Source organism: Gouania willdenowi, chromosome 5 (genome assembly GCF_900634775.1).
Source record: "Gouania willdenowi chromosome 5, fGouWil2.1, whole genome shotgun sequence".
In the NCBI taxonomy this organism is placed as follows: Eukaryota; Metazoa; Chordata; class Actinopteri; order Blenniiformes; family Gobiesocidae; genus Gouania; species Gouania willdenowi.
In genome coordinates this window covers 1,585,930-1,605,270 of record NC_041048.1, presented here as the reverse complement: position 1 = coordinate 1,605,270, position 19,341 = coordinate 1,585,930, and the positions used below count along the sequence as shown (strand labels likewise).

Here is a 19,341-nt window from a genome sequence, read left to right as displayed (position 1 = left end):
GGTATCTGATTACTGGCAGGGCGTAGCTGTTTATTGCCCGGGACTTGTTCTTGCCAATGAGCTGGCTTCTTAGGACCTGCCGTACTCGTTGGAGGTATTTGGCCGTAGCCGCTTTCCTTGTCACCTCTTTGAGGTTGCCAATTGTTTGTGGGATTCTGAGGTACTTGTAACTGTCCTCAATGTCTGCTATTGTTCCTTCTGGGAGTGAGACCCCTTCTGTGTGGACTACCTTCCCTCTCTTAGTCACCATCCGACCACATTTCTAAACTATTGAGATTTGGGTTCTTGAATTGATTATCTTAGTTTATTTAGTTTTATTTGCATTTATTATTCAAAGTGTTTAAATCAGTCTTTGTATAATTATTGATGCTGTTGTCACAATATTTTGTGGCTGTGGATGTTTTTATTATAATATTAAGAAAATAAATGAAAAAGTTGCTCTGACGTCAGAGCTGCTGCTCGTCCGCTAAGTGGCAGTAAAGCGCGCTTTGACCACCATTAAAAACCACCGAAGAAGAAGAAATGAACGGTTCTCCGTGTGTTTGTAATGATCAGTTTAAAGAGTTCAGATAAACCGAGCACACATCTGTGCTGTACAATAGAGTGTTTAATGAACCATTCTTCATTGGAGGGAAAAGACGTAAACGAAGGTCGTTCACAAGCTAACACGGTTACCAGATTGACCGCTACACCGTCCAGTCTTTAGCTTAGCTTTAGCAACATGATGACAGACTCTTCAGCTGAAGAACACTCTGCAGGTTTGGACTTTTGAACTTTTATCATCAGATAAGATCAGATAATACTCTGTTAGTCCCACAATGGGACATCTGATCGGGTGATATTAAAACCCGGAAACATACAGAGACAGAGTAAATGTGTCCCCGTACTGCATCACAGGCATTGGACCGGTTGTTAGAGCTACTATCTTTACCAGGGACAACATATTTATTCCTGATTATTGTTTTCAGGAGTTTTATTGTGTTTTATTTATCAGTGATTAGTTCATACTGTATTCCACCAGCAGCAGCACCGCTCACAAATATGGAAGCCCAAAAGAGTCATAATTAAATAAGTAAAAACAACATTTTGAAATAGATACCATTTTGATAAATAACAGACAAATATATGGTATGGCCATTCAATGGTTAAATAAGGTAATATTATTATGAAATACGTTTTATTATTCTTAAATATCTATTTCCACAATGGCTTTTTTATTCCATAATGTCGTTTTTCATCAGAATGACTTCGGTGACTTAAGTTCTGTCAGTTGTATTTTAGCTCATATTTGTTTTAGCTACCCCCTAACCCTTTTATTTTAACCCTATCCCTAAAATGTTTATTTTTGTCGGATATGTATTTTTAAAAGTGTGATATTTTTTTTTGTGTTAAATATGTCAAAATTAAAAAAATTATATGTTAAAAGTGGGATTCGAACCCACGTTAGCGTATGGAAGAATCATTGAGCCAGGCACCTTAGATCACTCTGCTATCCTGATACGGTGAAAACACAGTAACATTACGTTTATGTAGAAAATGTCCGGAAACGTACCCATAGCCCAGAGGGCTATTGATAGTTTAACGTATCTCTAGAACCTTCCTTTATATTGTAATGTAAAGAGTAACATTTATACTATGAATTAAAGCAGAGATAATATATTTTTTTACACTCTCACATGTTCTTAGTGGGGTAGATACTTTTGCACATTCCACTTTGGCCAATGCCGATACACACAAAAATCGGCCGATTTAATCGGCCTGTCGGTGAATCGGTCGATTACTATCATGGATGGACTGGCTTTGGGCTGTGGGATAAACTCGTACTGGGCTTAACCTTAGACACGTTGATCCCAAATACCAGTGTAAAGTATAACCACTCACTCCTTTCCTCTGTTCACAGTCACCACCATTACACCTACGCTCCACACTTGCCACCAGACTGGCTAAATGGATTACACAACACAGTAAGCATAATATACACAACTATAACATCACATATCACTCTCACTATGAAGTAGTCAACTCTTCCTCACCCTTTCCATTTCCTACCCGGACTCCCTCTTCCCTGTTCCCTTCCCCCCATCTCGGTGTAACACTGCCCTTTTTTTTATATCCTCCCTATTAATAAAATTTTTCTTACCCTTCCTTAGGGAGGGCTGGTGATGGTCACAATTATGTAATAAATTACATGACATTTATTTAATTGCAATAACAAAACATTCATTGCTGTCTATTCTGGTAATGTTGACCTTCGACAGCATGTGCAGACAAAAAAAAAAAAGAATAATGAGTGTAGGGACGTCTCTGATGGTCCTGGTTGTGTTCAGGGTTTCCTGCAGATGTTCCTGATGGTGTTTCCTGTAAACATGGACTGAAGCTCCAGGATCATCTCCACATAAAGAAGGAAGAGGAAGAACTGTGGGAAAGTCTGGAGGAAAAGCAGGAGACAGATATCACGGCTGTTACTGTGAAGAGTGAAGATGAAGAGGAGGAAGCTCAGTGTTCTCTGCTACACTGGAGACAAAGTGAGGAGAACATCAAAGGAGAACCTGCAACCTGCAGCTCAGCTAAACTCATGAAAGTAGAACCAAATGGAGACATCAGTGAAGGCCCAGAAGCAGCAAACACTTGTACACAAGACACTGATGGAGAGGAAACAGACTGCTCTGACACTGAAGACAGTGAGGATTGGAGGGAACCTTTGTCCCAGTCTGAAGCTCAGAGTGAACACATGGACATGAGCTGTGAGAACTTTCAAACATCTGAGAACAACACCAGAGGAACATCACACAACAGAGAGAAACGCTTTGGTTGTGACCTGTGTGGGACACGATTTGGCAATAAAGCACATCTGAAGATCCACACGAGAATTCACACAGGAGAAAAACCCTTTGGTTGTAATGTGTGTGGGAAACAATTTAGCAGACAATCAAATCTGGAAAGACACACAAGAATTCACACGGGAGAGAAACCCTATGGCTGTGATGTTTGTCAGAAAAGATTTATTACCAAACGTGATGTGATTAATCACATGAGAATTCACACAGGTGAGAAACCCTATGAATGTGATGTTTGTGAAAAAAATATTTTCTTCTAAGAAGAATCTTTCCAAGCACGAGTGGCCACATGGAGAGAAATCTTTTGGTTGTGATGTGTGTGGTAAATAATTTAACTGCAAGTCTAACCTGAATCGACACATGATAATTCACACTTGAGCATGGGTTTGTACCCACAGGGGGCGCCATGTGGACCCACTGACTAAACAGGAGTCTTGAGTGAAAACTTAATGTAGTGCTTATATATTTAGCCTTCACAGCTTTTACAGTCTTTACGTTAGCATTCTAGCCGACAAGGAAACGCTCATTCCAATCACATGAGTTCTCTTTCCCACCTGACATGGCTAAACCAATCAGGTTTGTGTATTTCCGTTGGTAAACATTGTGACTCAGTGCAGAAACGGACCTGACTGACTTTATTTAAAGAAAAATGTTTTTTTAATTAAAATAAACAAAAACAAATACTATTGTGTATAAAACAGTGAAATGTGATGAACTGGGTTGTTTTGGTCCTAAATGGCTTAGAAAGGTTTCAGTGTTGGGGAATGTACACACTAAGCTGTGATATGGATTATTCTGTAACTGTGTATCTTTGCTCGTCGGGGCGTGGATGTAGCTGAAATACTGTACACACATTTGTATGGTTGTATCTGTGATCAAATGTATATTTGTGTTTTAAAGCTCATTGTTTTACAAATATTGTTGATAATTTTTCAGAAGACAGTGAGGACGAAGATGTAGAAGAGAAACAAATTGAGAACACAGAGGATGAGGCAGAAGAGCCAGCAGAGAAAACAGTGAAGATGAGAATAGACACTGGGAAGAAGAAGAAGGCCAAAAGTGGAGCAGCCATCTACAGGTGCGCTTTTAAAAGGGAGTGGACAGCAGAATGGCCCTTCATCACTGTAGGCACAACCTCCTCCTACTTTTGGTGCTCTATATGCCGACACGAGAACAGCTGTGCCCATAAAGGAAAGGCAGATGTTACAAGGCATATAAAAAGCAAAGCACATCGTACCAAAGAACAGGCAATACAGTCAACAGCCAGCATTGCACCATGTCATGGCCCAGACACTGTTGATGGCATGACAGCTCAGGAAGTCAAGGTACTACATGCTAATCAGCTACTAGCAGTGTTATGAACTGTTTATTTTTGTATGTAATAGTGTTTTTCTATAGACCTTGAGTCTGCTGCTAAGACATTTATTCAATCAAAAAACACTTAATATTTTATTAATGTTTTTATATGATTTGCTTTTTAATGACCTCATTTCTGTTGCAGACAAGGAGAGCTGAGGTAAAGGTAGCCGTGTCAATGGTGGAACACAATGTGCCATTTGCAGTAGCCGATCACTTCAGCCCATTGCTAAAAGAATGCTTCAAAGATTCTCCTACTGCACAGAGCTTCAAGTCTGCCTGCACAAAAATGTCCTGCATCATAAATGGAGCAGTGGCTCCTCACTTTAGAAAGGAACTGGTCATGAAGATGAGGACCAATCCTTTCACGTTGATCACAGATGAATCAAATGATACAGGTCATTAAAATTTCCACACTTTCCAGCACCTGTTTTAGATATATTAATCAGAACAGACACACACACAGTTTCAGTCCCATGTGTACCTTTAATCTGACATATATGATATATATCGTTACAGGACGTGAGAAGATGAACCTGCTTACTGTGCGGGTATATGACAATGACCTCAGCAAAGTTGTCCACAGGTTCCTGGATATGTGCTCCACTAGCAGACCAAACTGTGGCACAGCTGAAATGATCTACAAGAAGATGGATGAGGCCTTGCAGAAAAACGCCATACCATGGAGAAACTGTGTCAGTTTGTCTGTTGATAATGCTCCTGTCAATACAGGAGATAAGAACTCCATCGCATCCAGAATTCATCAAGAACATGCCAGCATCTACATCCATGGGTGTCCTTGTCACATCATCCACAACACTGCTAAGCAGGCTGGCCAGGCCTTTTTGGAGGTGATTTGAATCACGTGTGCTTAAGACCTACCGTATCCGTTATGCTTAATGTCAAGTCAAACAGGTTGTTATGCTGTACGGTGTCATGAACCAATGACAACAATGTCTTGTGACTATAAATAATCATGTGTTGCAGGTGTGTGGATTTGATCCAGAGGATCTCGCTGTGGATGTCGGATATTGGTTTAAAGGAAACACTAATCGTCAAGGTTACCTGACCGGTATGTATGTGCAGTACCAATGTAGTACAAATTAAATCCTGAAGAGTTTTGATCAAATTGGCATTAATATGTTACATTCTTGTCATAGAATTCTGTGAGCTCCATGGAAGTGACTATATGGAAATGCTCATGCACGTTTCCGTTCGATGGTTGAGCCTGGAAAAGTGTTTGACTCGTATCCTGCAGCAGTATGCACCACTGGCCAGCTACTTGAAGTCATTAAGTAGGCATCACATTTTAATGATCCAAATGCATGGTTATTAGAACAGACTAAAAGATAAATGTAATATGTAGTAAGCACAGCCATTTTTTTCTCTTTTTTCCCACAGATGACAAACAGCCAAGGTTCAGGAGGCTTGTGGAGGCATTTTCTGACCCAATCACAGAGGTGTACCTGCTCTTCTATCAAGCAATGTTTCCAGTGTTTTCCACCTTCAACCTCCTCCTCCAGAGAGAGAAGTCGTCCATCTTCCTTCTACATGATGAGGTAAATTGGGAAGGTTGAGATACAGTTTGCTAGTATGATGTACTATCTTTGGTCCTTATTTATTAGCATGAAATAAAGGTAAATTTGTAAATATGTTCTGAAATATTTAGATGAGGGGTTTCATCCGCAAGCTGCTCTCAAAGTTTCTGAAGCCTGCAGCATTGCAGCACCGGGAACTGCATGAAATCTGCTTTAAGGAGCCATCCAACCAACTACCAGGTAATTAGTCACTGTTTTACATCAGAATATGCACATGCACTATGGACTCACTGATCTCATTCAACACACTGTTTGTTAGAGGGCTGCAGTCATCACGTCACACACATGGGACCACAATGGAAACAAGTCCCCAGGACTTTTTTGTTTTGCCCAAATGTGTGACCGATGATGCTGTTTGTATTTGTGTCTAATAAACTATTCAATCAATCACTGATATGATGAAGATACTTAAAGTAGTGCTTTCAAGTTAGCTATTGTGGTTTTTGATGGTGACTAAAGTGACTCAACAAGTCTTATTCCCGTCTCATGCTGACATGTTGGTGCATACTGCATCGTTAATGACCTTTGAAGTTGTTGATTTGTTTCTTGTGTAGGAGAAAAGTTGGTGATTGGCTTCACTACTCGAGCTACACTCAACAGGCTCCTTGAAGCAGGAGACGTTACACCGCAGCAAGTGCAGAGGTTCCAGCAGGCAGCAGTGGCGTTTCTGGAAAGGGCTGTGGAGTATGCCATCAAGAAACTCCCCATGAAAGAGCCTCTGATAAAACATGCCATGTTTCTGGATGTCCAGCAGAGAGCAGAGTGTGGAGTGGAAGATGCCTTCTACTTTGTCGACAGGTTAGTTGGAGTATCAAGTAAAGTACATTGTATCTATAGTGTCAAATCCTAACACAAGTTATCTCAATATGCTTTACAAGTAAAGCAGGCTTAAGACCAGGCTGTTGTCACATTTTCTTGTTTAATGACCACATCTGAAAAACAACCTGTTTCAGTTACACTACTTTACCAGATCAGTGCACATTGTGTTTTTTTTTAGGTTTCCTGAACTTCTCCCGTACAATGGACCTGAGGAGCGTGACAAACTGATTGAGGAGTTTCTGGACTACCAGTCCATGGACATTGCCATGCCTGAAGATCCAGCAATGTTTGACTTTGAGAGCTTTTGGGGGAATATGGCATCAATGAACAATAAGGTAAGAATTATTCTGTACTCATGGTAATAACCATTGACTTAATCATCTTAATACTACACAAAAATACTTGACAGTAATTAAGCTTCCTATGTGGATGTTTTAAAGGTGACTGGTATCAGCAGATTTGGCAGGCTGTCTCGTATTGCCAAGTTGGTCTTGGTACTTCCTCATTCAAATGCTGATGCAGAACGACTTTTCTCTGTGGTTGGACTGAACAAAACCAAAATCAGAAACAGTTTGGCTCTTGAGGGAACGCTATCATCCATCATGACAGTGAAGATGGCGAGCCTTGAGCCACAGTGTTTTAAGTGGGAGCCCCCCGTCTCTGTCATCAAGGCATCAAAATCTGCAACAAACACAACATGAGAAATGTCCCCAGCTAAATGATGGAGAGTTGATTAAAAGGAAATATTAACAAATAAATGTATTTTATCAAAATTCTTGTTACAATTTTTATTTCTAATATCTGGTTTATTAAGACGAGCATTAGGAGGCCACAGTGCAGGGAGAGCTGCTGGCATGGAGGTGATGACATCAGTCTGAAGGTGTAAATCTAAAAAGGTCAAAACTTTCTCGCCGTCGACTGGAGAATTAGTATGTTCTATGATTTCAATAATTTAAAAAAACAATTAAAACTAGAGCTGCAAGCAGTTATGAAAGTGGGCCAAGCCTTCCCGCACGACTCGACCCCCAGGTTTTGCTGAGCCCATGGAAGTACGTCACAAAGGATGACGGGCTTGGGGCGTGTGTCAGGACACAGGCCAGCAGTGTTGTAATACTAATGTCTGATGTAAAACAGCTGGAGAGAAACGGTCAGAGTTCTAGAGAAAGTCATATCACGATTCAGGTCTGAGGAACATCAGAATACATGAAGTTCATCTTCATGTCTGTGTTTAACTATTCTCTGTTCTCACTGACACCTTCAAAGGTAAAATCTTCAGAGGATCATAGGACCAAAAATAAGGAATCAACGTGTCCGTGAAAGTGTGTGTAAAGGTGTGTATGTGTGTGTTAGTATCAGGATCAGAGAAGGACAGCGTCCCTCTGGTCCAGTCCAGATTCACTCTGATCCTCTGGAGCTTCTTCTGGAAGGACACTTCATTTATTGGATCTGGTGGGAACAATGCTGTATATTTAAATTCATAATAAACTAAAACCCAAAATCCAGAGTGAATCTTTCCCTTCCTTAGAGTAGATTCTGGAATCACACCCACAAACCAAGCTTCACTGTCTCCAACCTGGACGTCCCAGCTGTGAGTTCCTGAGTTAAAGCCCTCAGAGCTCAGGACAGAAAAATATTCATCAAACCTCTCTGGATTATCTGGAAGCTTCTGTTTCACTCCTGGTCTCAGACTGGTCAGATCTTCAGACAGGATCAGGATTGGGTTAGCAGTGTTTGGGTCGAGGACGATGGGCGTGTAGGAGACCAGGTCCTTCATCTTGTTCCAGATGTTGAAGCTCAGGTTTCCCAGGTGTTTGTGCTGCTCTATCAGAGCTCCTGATGGCAGCTGTGGAGGCTCCAACAGAGGACAGTTTTGGACTCTTTCCTCTGCAGCTTTGGAGGTGAGCAGGAAGGAAAGGTCTTCAGCTCTCAGCTGCTCCTCAGTGGCTCGGATAGTCTCTGAAAGTTCTGTTATCTGTCGACTCACAGCCTCCTTCTTCTTCTTCATCATCTCATTCTTCTTCTTTTCTTCCTCCATTAGTGCAGCCATCCTGATCTTCTCTTCCTCTGTTAGAAATTGATGAAGCCTCTCAAAGGTCTCCCTGATCTTTCTCCCTGTGTGTTCCACCTGGACCTTCAGATGTTCTTCTGTTAGATCAAACTGCTTCTTAACTTTAATACAGAGCTCTAACTGCTCCCTTAAGGGCTCCAACATCTGCTGGATGTTATTCTTCTGCTGTTGAGCAGCTTCATCGATGGGTCTGAATGTGTGCTGACTGTGTTCTTCTGAATCTCTGCAGATGAGACACACCAGCTGCTGATGGTCCAGACAGAAGAGGCGGAACTTTTCAGAGTGCAGGCTACAGACAGCCTTTGCAGATCTTTGAGCTTCCTCCTCCAACAAAGATTCACACAGGTTCTTCAGGACCAGGACACAAGTTGGGTCCTTTTTCGGGCATCTTCTCTTACAAAGTGGACATGGACGTGAGCGTGATTTTCTCCACCAGGTATTCACACAGTCTCTACAGAAGCTGTGGCTGCAGAACAGAAGAACAGGATCTCTGAAGGTGTTCAGACAGACCGGGCAGCAGAGTTCCTCCTTTAATCTGGAAGCCATGTAGTCTGAGAGTGCAGCTGAAATTAGATAAAAATCCATTCAAAACTCAGAATGGGCTTCATACAAACATCAGATCTAAATGTATATCTACTTTGAACTTTCATTTTCTAAAAATATTTCTTTAAAGAATCATAAGAACAAGAACTAACAACTCAGTGATCATCGTGAATCCTAAAAAAGTAGAAGACACATGATGCATCAGACTAATGACTGACCTTATCTTCTTTCCTTCACAGTGGGTTTTAATTTTTATTTGGTTACTCTGTGTTGGTCAGATTGTCAAGGAATTGCCTTTCAGTAACTGTAACTTTGTTTTTGTTTTTTTAACTATTGTTGAGTTGGATTTGTTTAGGTTTTGGTTTGTACTTTTGTATTGTTGCCCTAATTCATTCTACTAATCTACTATCTATTAACTCATTGACTGCCAAAGACGTCTTTTGGTTTAGTAACGTTGACTGTCAAAGACGTCAATTGCGTTTTTTGGCTGGGGTTGCTAGGAGACAGTGTGACGAAGCTCTCCCATGAATATGGAGCTTGTACAATGATGTAGTGACCACCTGGTGACATGTAGGTGGCAGCAGAGCACCTTTCGATGAGAGATCACCCGTGATGGGCAGAGCTCAGAGGAAGAGGAAAGGAGTTTACGAGACAAAAAATGGTGCTACGAGAGTTGATGCTGAAGTTCCCAGCAGCTCACAGCAGAGCACACTAGACCAGAGCATGTGTGGAACTAAGTGGACTATTGAGTGTGTGGTGATGGTGAGAGAAAACGATCAAAAAACAGGGCAAGCAGTGACATTCGGCATGTCCGGGATGAGGAGTAAGTTGCGTGTGGAGAGAATGACGGGGGAGAGACTTGGAGTACGGCCAAAATACAGTAAGAAATCCATTCGACTCTGATATAGATAGTAAAATAATAATCATTCTGCCATCAAAAGCCTGGTCTCAGTGTTGTTTTGTAGTTTCATAGAAGGAAACCAATGTTGAGGTGTCACTAAAGCAAAAAAAATATATATATTTCTTCAAAGCCACTAATGGTTTTTTTTCAGAAAAAAACGTTTTTCTCAGCTTTTTGTCACTAACAGGTGATTTGTGTGAACTTGCCTTTATTCAACTGCTGATTACAGAAGAACAAAACAATGTTTTGTTCTGATGAAAGTGGAGAGTCTAATCTTTCACAATCTGGTTGGTAGAATTCAGATTGTCACAGTACAAAATATTCTGTGGATCTTAGAAAAAAATCAATGAAAATCATCTAAAACGCCTGGCAGTATGGGGTTGGCTGCTCAGAATATGGCTGGCAGTGAATGAGTTAATGTCCTAAACGTTATTAATGACTCTGTGGTAAAACATTTTCCTCTAATGAATTACTTCATTACAGCTCAATAACACAAAGGGTTACAGATCTGGCGAGCCAGCTAGGAGGCAGTGTGTCAGTGATTTGAGTTACTACCGATTTATTTTGGTTTGTTTATTTTCATCACTGTTGTTTATCTTTTAGATTAGTTTTTATATATTTGTTAATGTAAATATTTTTTATTTACATCAAATACTGCAAATGTTGATCTCTCTTTTTTGTTACTGATGTATAAGTTTTATTGTTAATCAGTATTTTTTTTAACTTTAATATCTATTATTAAGTATTTAATTAAAGTTCTTGACAACTATGTCATTGGGTATTTTCAAATTACAGAGGACAGAGAAAATGTTTCTAATTAACATTTTATTTATACTGGCTCAAAACCTTTTTTCCAAGCATTTATTTCAGATTATAAATACTATACGACTTCATCAAGTGCTCAGAAAACAATGCTTTAAAGACTGTTCAAATAATTCATATACATCTTAACAATGTCATGCTGCAGGACTGAATACCTGAATCCAAAGCAATATACAACACCAGAAGTTAATGTAAAGTAAATATTGCTGAGGACTTCCAGTAAGATGGCGGCGTGAGTAGCTGCATTGTTTGGAGCTCCATCAAGTCGGGTAAAATAGCCCCACTAAAACTAATTAACTTAATATACAAATGCGTTACATCTCGTAATGAGTGGAGATATACAACGTAATAGCCGCAAAATCAAGAAATCAACACAGGAACCAGCTGTGATGGCAGCCGCTCCCAGACTGAAGTGAGGGGGAACCTGGAGACGACACAGCTGGGAAGGCTGATTCAGACCGCACCGAGAACCTCGGAGCCGGGCTAGCAAGTATCAGCAGATATTTTGGGGAGTGGTGGCCTAGTGGTTAAGGACGCTGGAATAGTTAATTTAAGGTGATAATCATTTGTTTATCATCTCAAATGTTGCGTCGCATTGGGTCACAAACACGTCAGATCAAGTCAAAGGTGATACGATGTCTGCAACTGGGTGCCTACACTGCAGTGTTCAGCTTGGAGGCGTGGCACCGGCAGCAGGCACTTCCTGGAGGGGGCGGTTCATAATGCTAATGACGTCACTAGCATTATGAGCAGCTCAGATAGCAGATTACTGAGGATTTCTCAGATGCAGGAAGGAAGCCCAATAATATTTTAGGGTGTTTTTGATAAGGAATTAACAATGTAACACGGTTAAAAGCTCAAAAATGTTGATTTGCATGATATAGGACCTTTAATATAAATGGTTAAAATTCACCGGTAAAGAGATGAAAAGTCATGACAAAATGAAAAGAGACAGAAAAAGAGAAGGTACAGGTTATATTTCTACAGGAGACCCACCTATCTCAGAACACAAAAAATTAAATAAAAATTGGCTCGTGTAAACAAGGGCTTAAAACAGTCATCATATTAATTTCAAACTCAACTAAATTTCTCTGTGAAAAAGAAATCAAAGATAAAGAGGGACGATATGTAATTGTGAAAGGGAAACTGGAAAATGAACCTGTCACTTTGGTAAATGTATACGTAAACCAAACTGAAAGGTTAAGGGAATTGGAGCAGCAACATCAAATTACATGAAAGAAAAGCAGAGTACAGTCCTGGGAAGCATAGATGCCCAAAAAAGAGTTTGTGTTAATTGGAGTTTTCTTTATAAAGTATTAGAACGACTAAGATTTAATAAAAAAAATCAATACAGTTACTAAAATCATTATGCAAAGAACCTACGGCTAGAACAAAATAAAACAGAAATCTGATGGATAAAATTCAGCTGTAAAGATCTAGCAGACAGATGCCGTCTATCACCAGCACTCTGTACTATCTGTATCGAGCCCCTGGCTCTGGCAATTAGGCAAAATAAAGGGAATTACAAAAAAAATGTTAGAACACAAAACTGGACTTTTTGCTGATGATTTAATAGCTTTCCTCGAACAACCAAACTCAACATTTTCTATACTGATGAAACTTCTTGATACATATGGCTATTTATCAGGATATAGAATAAACATTTCTAAGATCCTGGTAATTAACTAACAAAATAAATTAGAGAAAACTATAAGCTCAAATGGAATCCTAAATTAATTAAATATTTGGGTGTGTCAGTTATACAGGATCTTAAAGAACTTTACAAAAAAATAAAAAATTATGAAAAACTAAACAAAAATATACAAAACAACATAGAGAGATGGTCTACCCTACCACTCGATTTTAATTCAAGAATTGGGATAGTCAGGATGAATTTGTTGCCCAGACATTTATACCTGTTCCAATCATTACCAGTAGAGATCCCTCAGAGCCAATTCATTAGGTGGGATAAATCAAAGATAAAGGTGGAATGGCTTTCCCTAAATTAAAGGAGTATTTCTATGCAGCCCAACTAAGACCTGTCCACTGTTGGTGCAAATCTAACTATGAGGCTAAATGGAAAGAAATAGAAAAGGAAGTAAACCAACATCCGACTGTTGGCCACTGTGAGTGCATCCTAAACTCTGATTCTGACACAACTTTATTTATACAGCACTTTCAAACATCCACAGCTGGCACAATATACTGTACACAGGAAAAAACAACAGTGAAACAATAAAATAAGATCCGTAAAACAAGACTAAACACTAAAGTAACTCAAATATTTGCATTTCCTGAAGAAAATGCAAATGAGGATGCAGGTACTGGCCTGCACTGCATTAGCATAACATTAGCTAGTGTTAGCATTAACCTAGCAATAACATTAGCTTAGTAATAACAGTAGCCTAACATTAACTTAGCATTAACATTAGCCTAGCAATAAAATTAACTCAGAATTAGCATTAACCTAGCATTAGGCTAGCAATAAAATTAGCTAAACATTAGCACTAACCTAGCATTAGCCTAGCAGAAAAAGATCTGAGCTTCTGTTTCTACGTCCAGCTGAGACGCTGAGCAGGAATGTATACGGGGTGGAGAAGCTCACAGACCAGCTCAGACTAATGTTCCTTCATGTTCTCGTGCCTGCGTGAGCAGAGATAAAGCTAAAGCTAATGTTCTGTGTATATATGGACTGACCTTCAGCCTGGAGGGACACAGCTGCTCTGCTGGACTCTTCTGGGGGTGGATGATGTCTGCAGCTGATTCTCTTGTGTTTGCTCTTTCTGAGCCAGGTGAGGGGGCGGAGCTTCACCTCACCTGTTCTGGGAAATGGTTGCGGCTTATGAGCAGTGAGTTTCATGTTTCATAGCAGTGCCATGAGTCAGCTGGTCAGACCAGTTCAATCATTGTGTAAATTAAACTCAACAATATTTGCATGAATACAGACATTTTTAATGTTCATATCATCATAAGCCATCATTTGAAAACAACTATGATTGTTTCATGTTCATACTTCTCCATCTACGCCTGTCTAATGCATTCTGCTTCCATTTATTCAGTTCTATATCTTTCCATTTCATATTTCTTTTAGTCACGTCCTTAAATCTAAGCCTCGGTCTTCCTTGGTTTCTCATGCCTTTGCTCAACTGAGAGTAGAGCAGCTGTGTGATCCATTCGTTCTACATCTTACATTCTTCTTTATTAGCAAGTCTGCCATAGATGGATGTCTTTGTTAGGTGCTCTATCCTGCCATGAGATATTCATGATGTGTTTTAGCTGACACATCATATATCTGTGCAGTTTCTTCTTCTGTGTAGTTTTACATCAGTTGGCAACCAAGACAAGGAGCATTACGGCCCCGGTGACTTGTGTCCTGTACATAGTCCAGGTTTCTGCACCATATAGAAGTGCTGACCCCATTTTGATATCAAAAATTTCTGGCGACCTCAAAGACATGTTTTTCTAGAATTAAATTTTGATCATGTATGAGCTCAGTTATATATTTTTTTGCTGCATTTTAAGCGAACTCAATTTATATTTCACAAAGTGAAAGTATATGAATACAGTTGTTTAGGATTGTGTGTTGGTTTAATTTAAAAAAGAAAAATAATACAAAAAAAAAAGAATAAAAAAATCTATTTTAAAAAAATTCTGAAATTTCAGGCAAAGCCATTTAAACTCCACGTGACCCCACATGGGGTCCCAACCCCAAGGTTGAAAGACACTGATTAAGTGGCTCCTGAATAGATTTATTTCTATAGATTTTATCATTTCCGAACCAAGACTGACACTTCATTTTTAATTTTCTACTTTCTCTCTCTCTCTTTATATCTGTATCAAGTACCCCCAGTAGTGCGATCACGTACCCCTAGGGTACATTTGAGAAACACTGCTATAGATGATCAAATTCGGGCTATATACACCATATATTTCTCTCGTACCAATTATATCTATCCAGTGGGTAAAGTTAGGCTTGGATTTAAAGAAACAACATTTATAAATACAGTATTTTACAAACCAAACACTATTATTCACACCAAAATCAATCATCTTATCACGAACAAACAAACCACATTACACATCTGAAACAGTGAATATAGTAAGTTGAATTCCTTTAGATTTAAACCAAATCTGAACAATGCTCAAAGAACTGTGCACTATGTCACACAAAAAGAAAAATATGATCTAAATCCTCAGTCCCAACTTCACAAAATACACAATAACCAGCATCAAAATTAAATATATCTCTCCGTAATACTTTTGTGGGGTAAATTTCATGATTAATCTTAAATTGAAGCTTGTTCACTAAGGGCAAAACCAAATAAATTAAGTATTTGCGTCTGATCTCCTTCCTCTCGTTCATTTTAAAATCTTTAGGGATGTAATCTGTAAAACTAGTGAACGTATAATGCTGGTGGATAAGGTCAAACCACTGTGGTGAGTCCGGTCAGAACTCAAAAAGCAGTCCGTAGTCGATTTAGATGGGTTTTAATGCAGACTTGAATTTGTAGTTTGTCCTTTACACTTCGATGCTAATGTGTGGTTCTAAAACAGAAATAATAATGTGTCAATCTCTAATGAATACAGATACTACTGCAATAAACTTACTGGTACAGCAATATTCACACTTTAAATAAACAACAGCAGAAGTAGCTCCTCATTAAATGTTCATGTGAACTGAGAATAGCACCAACTAACATTGGAAACACTACATTTCACTACAAACTCGGTTTATAGCAATAAACACAACTTACTTGTAGTTCACGCACGAACACCATCAAAGTAGGGTGACTGACAAACAAACAAACTATGAACTAAACTTAAAGTACTTAAGAACTAAGCACTGTAAACTCTGATGTGTCTCCTTCCTCGTTTCTCCTTCTTTTCTCTCTCTTCCTGCATCCTACACACTGGTGGGCTAGGCTCCGCCCCTTAAAGGGCCAGCATGCCAGTCTTTAGACAGCCTTTTCTACATAATCACTTTTAGCAGAGTTAGTGTAACAGGAACTCAAAAATGTATTTATTATAAAATTTCTTTGATATAAAGCGGTTTTAATTCAGGGATAACTTTGGAATGTATTATATCTTGTTTAATCATATTCTTCAGTGATAAAGATAAAGCCGTCACAATCTGCACATATTTTTTTCTCAAATTATCTGAAATTTTTGGAGGGTGGGTCCAAAACCCCCAGGGGACCTTGGACGCAAAAATTCACATATATCCGCCAGCAGGTGGCGCTATAACCAAGGTCAATGCGTTTTGGCCTACAACTCCCAGACTGTATGTCGCACATTCAAAAACTTCATATGGACAGATTCCCTGAGTAGCACTGAATCACCTGGGCTAGGCCACGCCCATTTCCGTCTAAACTTTTGTCGGAGCAAAATCGCAAAAACTGGAAAACCTTACTCCTTGGGATTTTGTCCAATCAGTGTGAAACTTGGCACACTTTTTACTTTTTGGGGACATGAAAATACAGGCTCTACTTTTTATCATCAGAATATGTGTTAAACTAAATCTACAAAATACACAAACATTTATACAAATTATAAAGTACAATTGAATATGCCACAAAACTTAGAAATATACAAAACTTTACTCAATGAAAAATGTTTTGGTGTGAATGTGTAGCTACAAGTCCACAGCACTATGAACTACATGGCCAGTATAAAAGCATCAGAATTGAAAAATAATGTAAAAATTGTTTATTTTAATTGAGAGGTATAATATTTCAATTGTTAAAATCGTCAATGTGTTTTTAAGCAGCATGACTTGTATTTTAAAGTAAAATAAGGTTACTATACTGTAATATTTATTTAATTTGTGTTTACAATGGGATTTTTTTTTGGGGGGGGGCACGACCTCTGTGTCCCCCACCATGATTTGCGCCCCTGCCCCCATTTGTCCATCGACAACATTTTGCTCAGAATACTGTGAAAACAGAACAATAGAGCACAATGATGGAATGAAAATTAAAATTCATGGAGCTAACAGAATTTAAACACAAATTTGACATAAATTGTTCATTGAGAGATTACTAAAAAAGTGTGCAGTTCAATACCAATTCCCTTATGTTGGAATTCTGAGGAAAAAAATCTGAATTCTAAATTTAAAATCAGAAAAATATCAGATTTTTTACCTTAAAGTCAGACTTCTCACTTTAAAGTTGGAATTCTGAGAAAAATGTCAGATTTCTTAATTTAAAGTCAGAATTCTTGAGGAAAAAAGTTATTATATTATGATTTTCATGGTCTGACCCAACTTAATAACTCAGTTCAACGCAGCAATTATTTTTATAAACATTTTGTTTATTTATTTGTTCTTTCATCTTTTTTTAATAAAAGTTTCTTCCTGCATTCAAAGGAGAAAAGAATGGAAAGAGATGAGAGAGGAACGGTTTAAATCATCATGGGGGGGGGGGGGGGGGGTAGAGATAAAGAGTCAAACTTGAGGTTTATATTGTTCTAATGTCTGGTTTTCCTGGTAAACCACTGGTGGATTCTTTTCCATAGAGATTTCTTTTTAGCGTGTCTGGACCGCTCTTCTTCTAATTCCACATCTTTGGCTTTCAGTAGGTTCTGTGTTGTGACCAGGGCGTTCTTCAGCATGGTCACCTTTTCTTTCACCTGCTCCTCCAGACTGCAGTAGGCCTGCTCCTTTGACTTCACCACTGCTAACATGTTGGCGTTCACCTCCAACAGTTGGTCGTGTTGATCACTTTGACTTTTGAATTTCTCCTGCGCCTGCCTGAGATCGGCCCTCAGAACATCGTTTTCAATGTTCTGCTCATGGAACTCCTTTCTGGAAACATCTAGAGCCAGTATGAGATAGGCCAGGTCCCTGTTTAGTAATTCCATCTGGTACGTTTTAAAGAATGACTTGTATCTCATGTCTTCACATGTGATACACCCTGGTGGTGCTTGGTCAGGTACCAGTGTGCAGCCTGGTTCACAGGGACTCACTGGTACGGTGGCTGGTGGATGGTTCACCTGTTCATCATCACCCTTGTCTCCGGGAGATGATGGTTGGTCTCCCTTCATCTTCTGGGTCTGAACCTTCTTCCTACGAGGTGGCTTTGGCGGGTGGAATGACGCCCCTCTGAATTTGTTAAATAAGGGCTCAGAATCCCCAAAGTCACTAAAAGTTACGTCCATCGCTGGTTTTTGATCCATCGTCAATGTTTCAAGAAACAAAAGCAAGAGAATGTTCAACAAAAAAAGTGTCGTTCTTAGAGCTTTGAGCTGTGTGTGCTACTGTAGAAGAATCCAGGTACTTTCAAGTCATGTTGCTTTCATCTCCTGTGTTTGTTTTCATTTCTGTTGCCATGGCTACAATCAACACAACATTCTAAATGATGATTTGCTGCTGCTTTATTAACAAACAATAAAATAATGAAATTAAAGAAATCTAAACAGGGCTAAGAACCCCCCCCCCACCAATAAATAAATAAATAAATAAAAACTCAGGTGAATTAAAAGTTGATTTAAAGCAGGATTTGAAAGTCTTCAGTGCGGGGGCCTGTTAGATGTTGGAGGGTAGCTTACTTTACAGCAGGGTTTCTCAAATGGGGGTACGTATACCCCTTGGGTTACGCAATGGCCCTACAGGGGGGACTTGAGGGAGAGAGTGGAAAAATAACAAATGAAGTGTCCGTTTTTGTCCCCCCTCAGGCATGAGATGACTGGAAATAATAAAAACTATAGAAATAAATCTATTCGGGAGCCACTAAATCTATTTTTTAACCTATGTGGGGTCACCTGAAATTTCTGAAAAATGTAATTACTTTTTTGTAATTATTTTTTATTATTAAAACAACACAATCTTAAACAACTGTATTTCTATACTTTCACTTTGTGAATATAGTTAAACTAAAATGCAGTAAAAATAAATACATATCTGACCTCAGACATGATTGAAAACTATCAAAATAGGGTCACGATCCAAAAAAGGTTGTTAACCACTGCATTAAATACTGTTTCTTTCCACTTATTTACTAAGTTAGATTTTTTAAAATGTGTGTTTTCACTTGTTCATTTCATCATTATGTTATATTGTTGTTTTTAAATAGTTTTCTATACAAAATGTTGTAGTCGAACAAAGGGGGTACCTATATAGAGTCGCATCTTCTGACATAGGCCACGCCCACTCCCACGGCATATTACTCTTTGTAAGTCACTACACATCAAAAATCTTCTTTTTCAAATTCCTCCTTGGGGTTTTGTCTAATCCGTGTGGCACGTAGAGTCTTCAGTTGGACTTGATCTAAAGTTGATAAAATAATTTTGTTGGCTCAAAATATGCGCGAATAATTACTGAGTAAAGTTTTCTAGCTAGCTATAAAAATGTATAACTGTTGCATATCTTTGTCAAAATAAATGCTAACAACACCAAATCTG

At 39.0% G+C, this 19,341-nt stretch overlaps 2 protein-coding genes across 2 annotated transcripts; one reads left to right on the top strand and one right to left on the bottom strand.

Moving 5' to 3' along the window:
* Positions 1-478: 478 nt before the first annotated feature.
* On the top strand, positions 479-6,838 carry LOC114462892 (uncharacterized). The gene is made up of 11 exons (XM_028445979.1): positions 479-758; positions 2,328-3,047; positions 3,774-4,162; positions 4,339-4,591; positions 4,713-5,044; positions 5,181-5,265; positions 5,354-5,488; positions 5,595-5,752; positions 5,863-5,971; positions 6,346-6,606; positions 6,789-6,838. The coding sequence occupies exons 1-11, from the start codon at positions 722-724 to the stop codon at positions 6,836-6,838; spliced, it is 2,529 nt and encodes an 842-aa protein (XP_028301780.1). The 5' UTR covers positions 479-721.
* A 548-nt stretch (positions 6,839-7,386) lies between these two features.
* Positions 7,387-13,731, bottom strand: LOC114464002 (tripartite motif-containing protein 35-like). The gene is made up of 2 exons (XM_028448027.1): positions 13,642-13,731; positions 7,387-9,241 (listed from the first exon to the last, which is right to left on the bottom strand). Exon 2 carries the CDS (start codon positions 9,222-9,224, stop codon positions 7,839-7,841), a length of 1,386 nt encoding a protein of 461 aa, XP_028303828.1. The 5' UTR covers positions 9,225-9,241; positions 13,642-13,731; the 3' UTR covers positions 7,387-7,838.
* Positions 13,732-19,341: the final 5,610 nt, after the last annotated feature.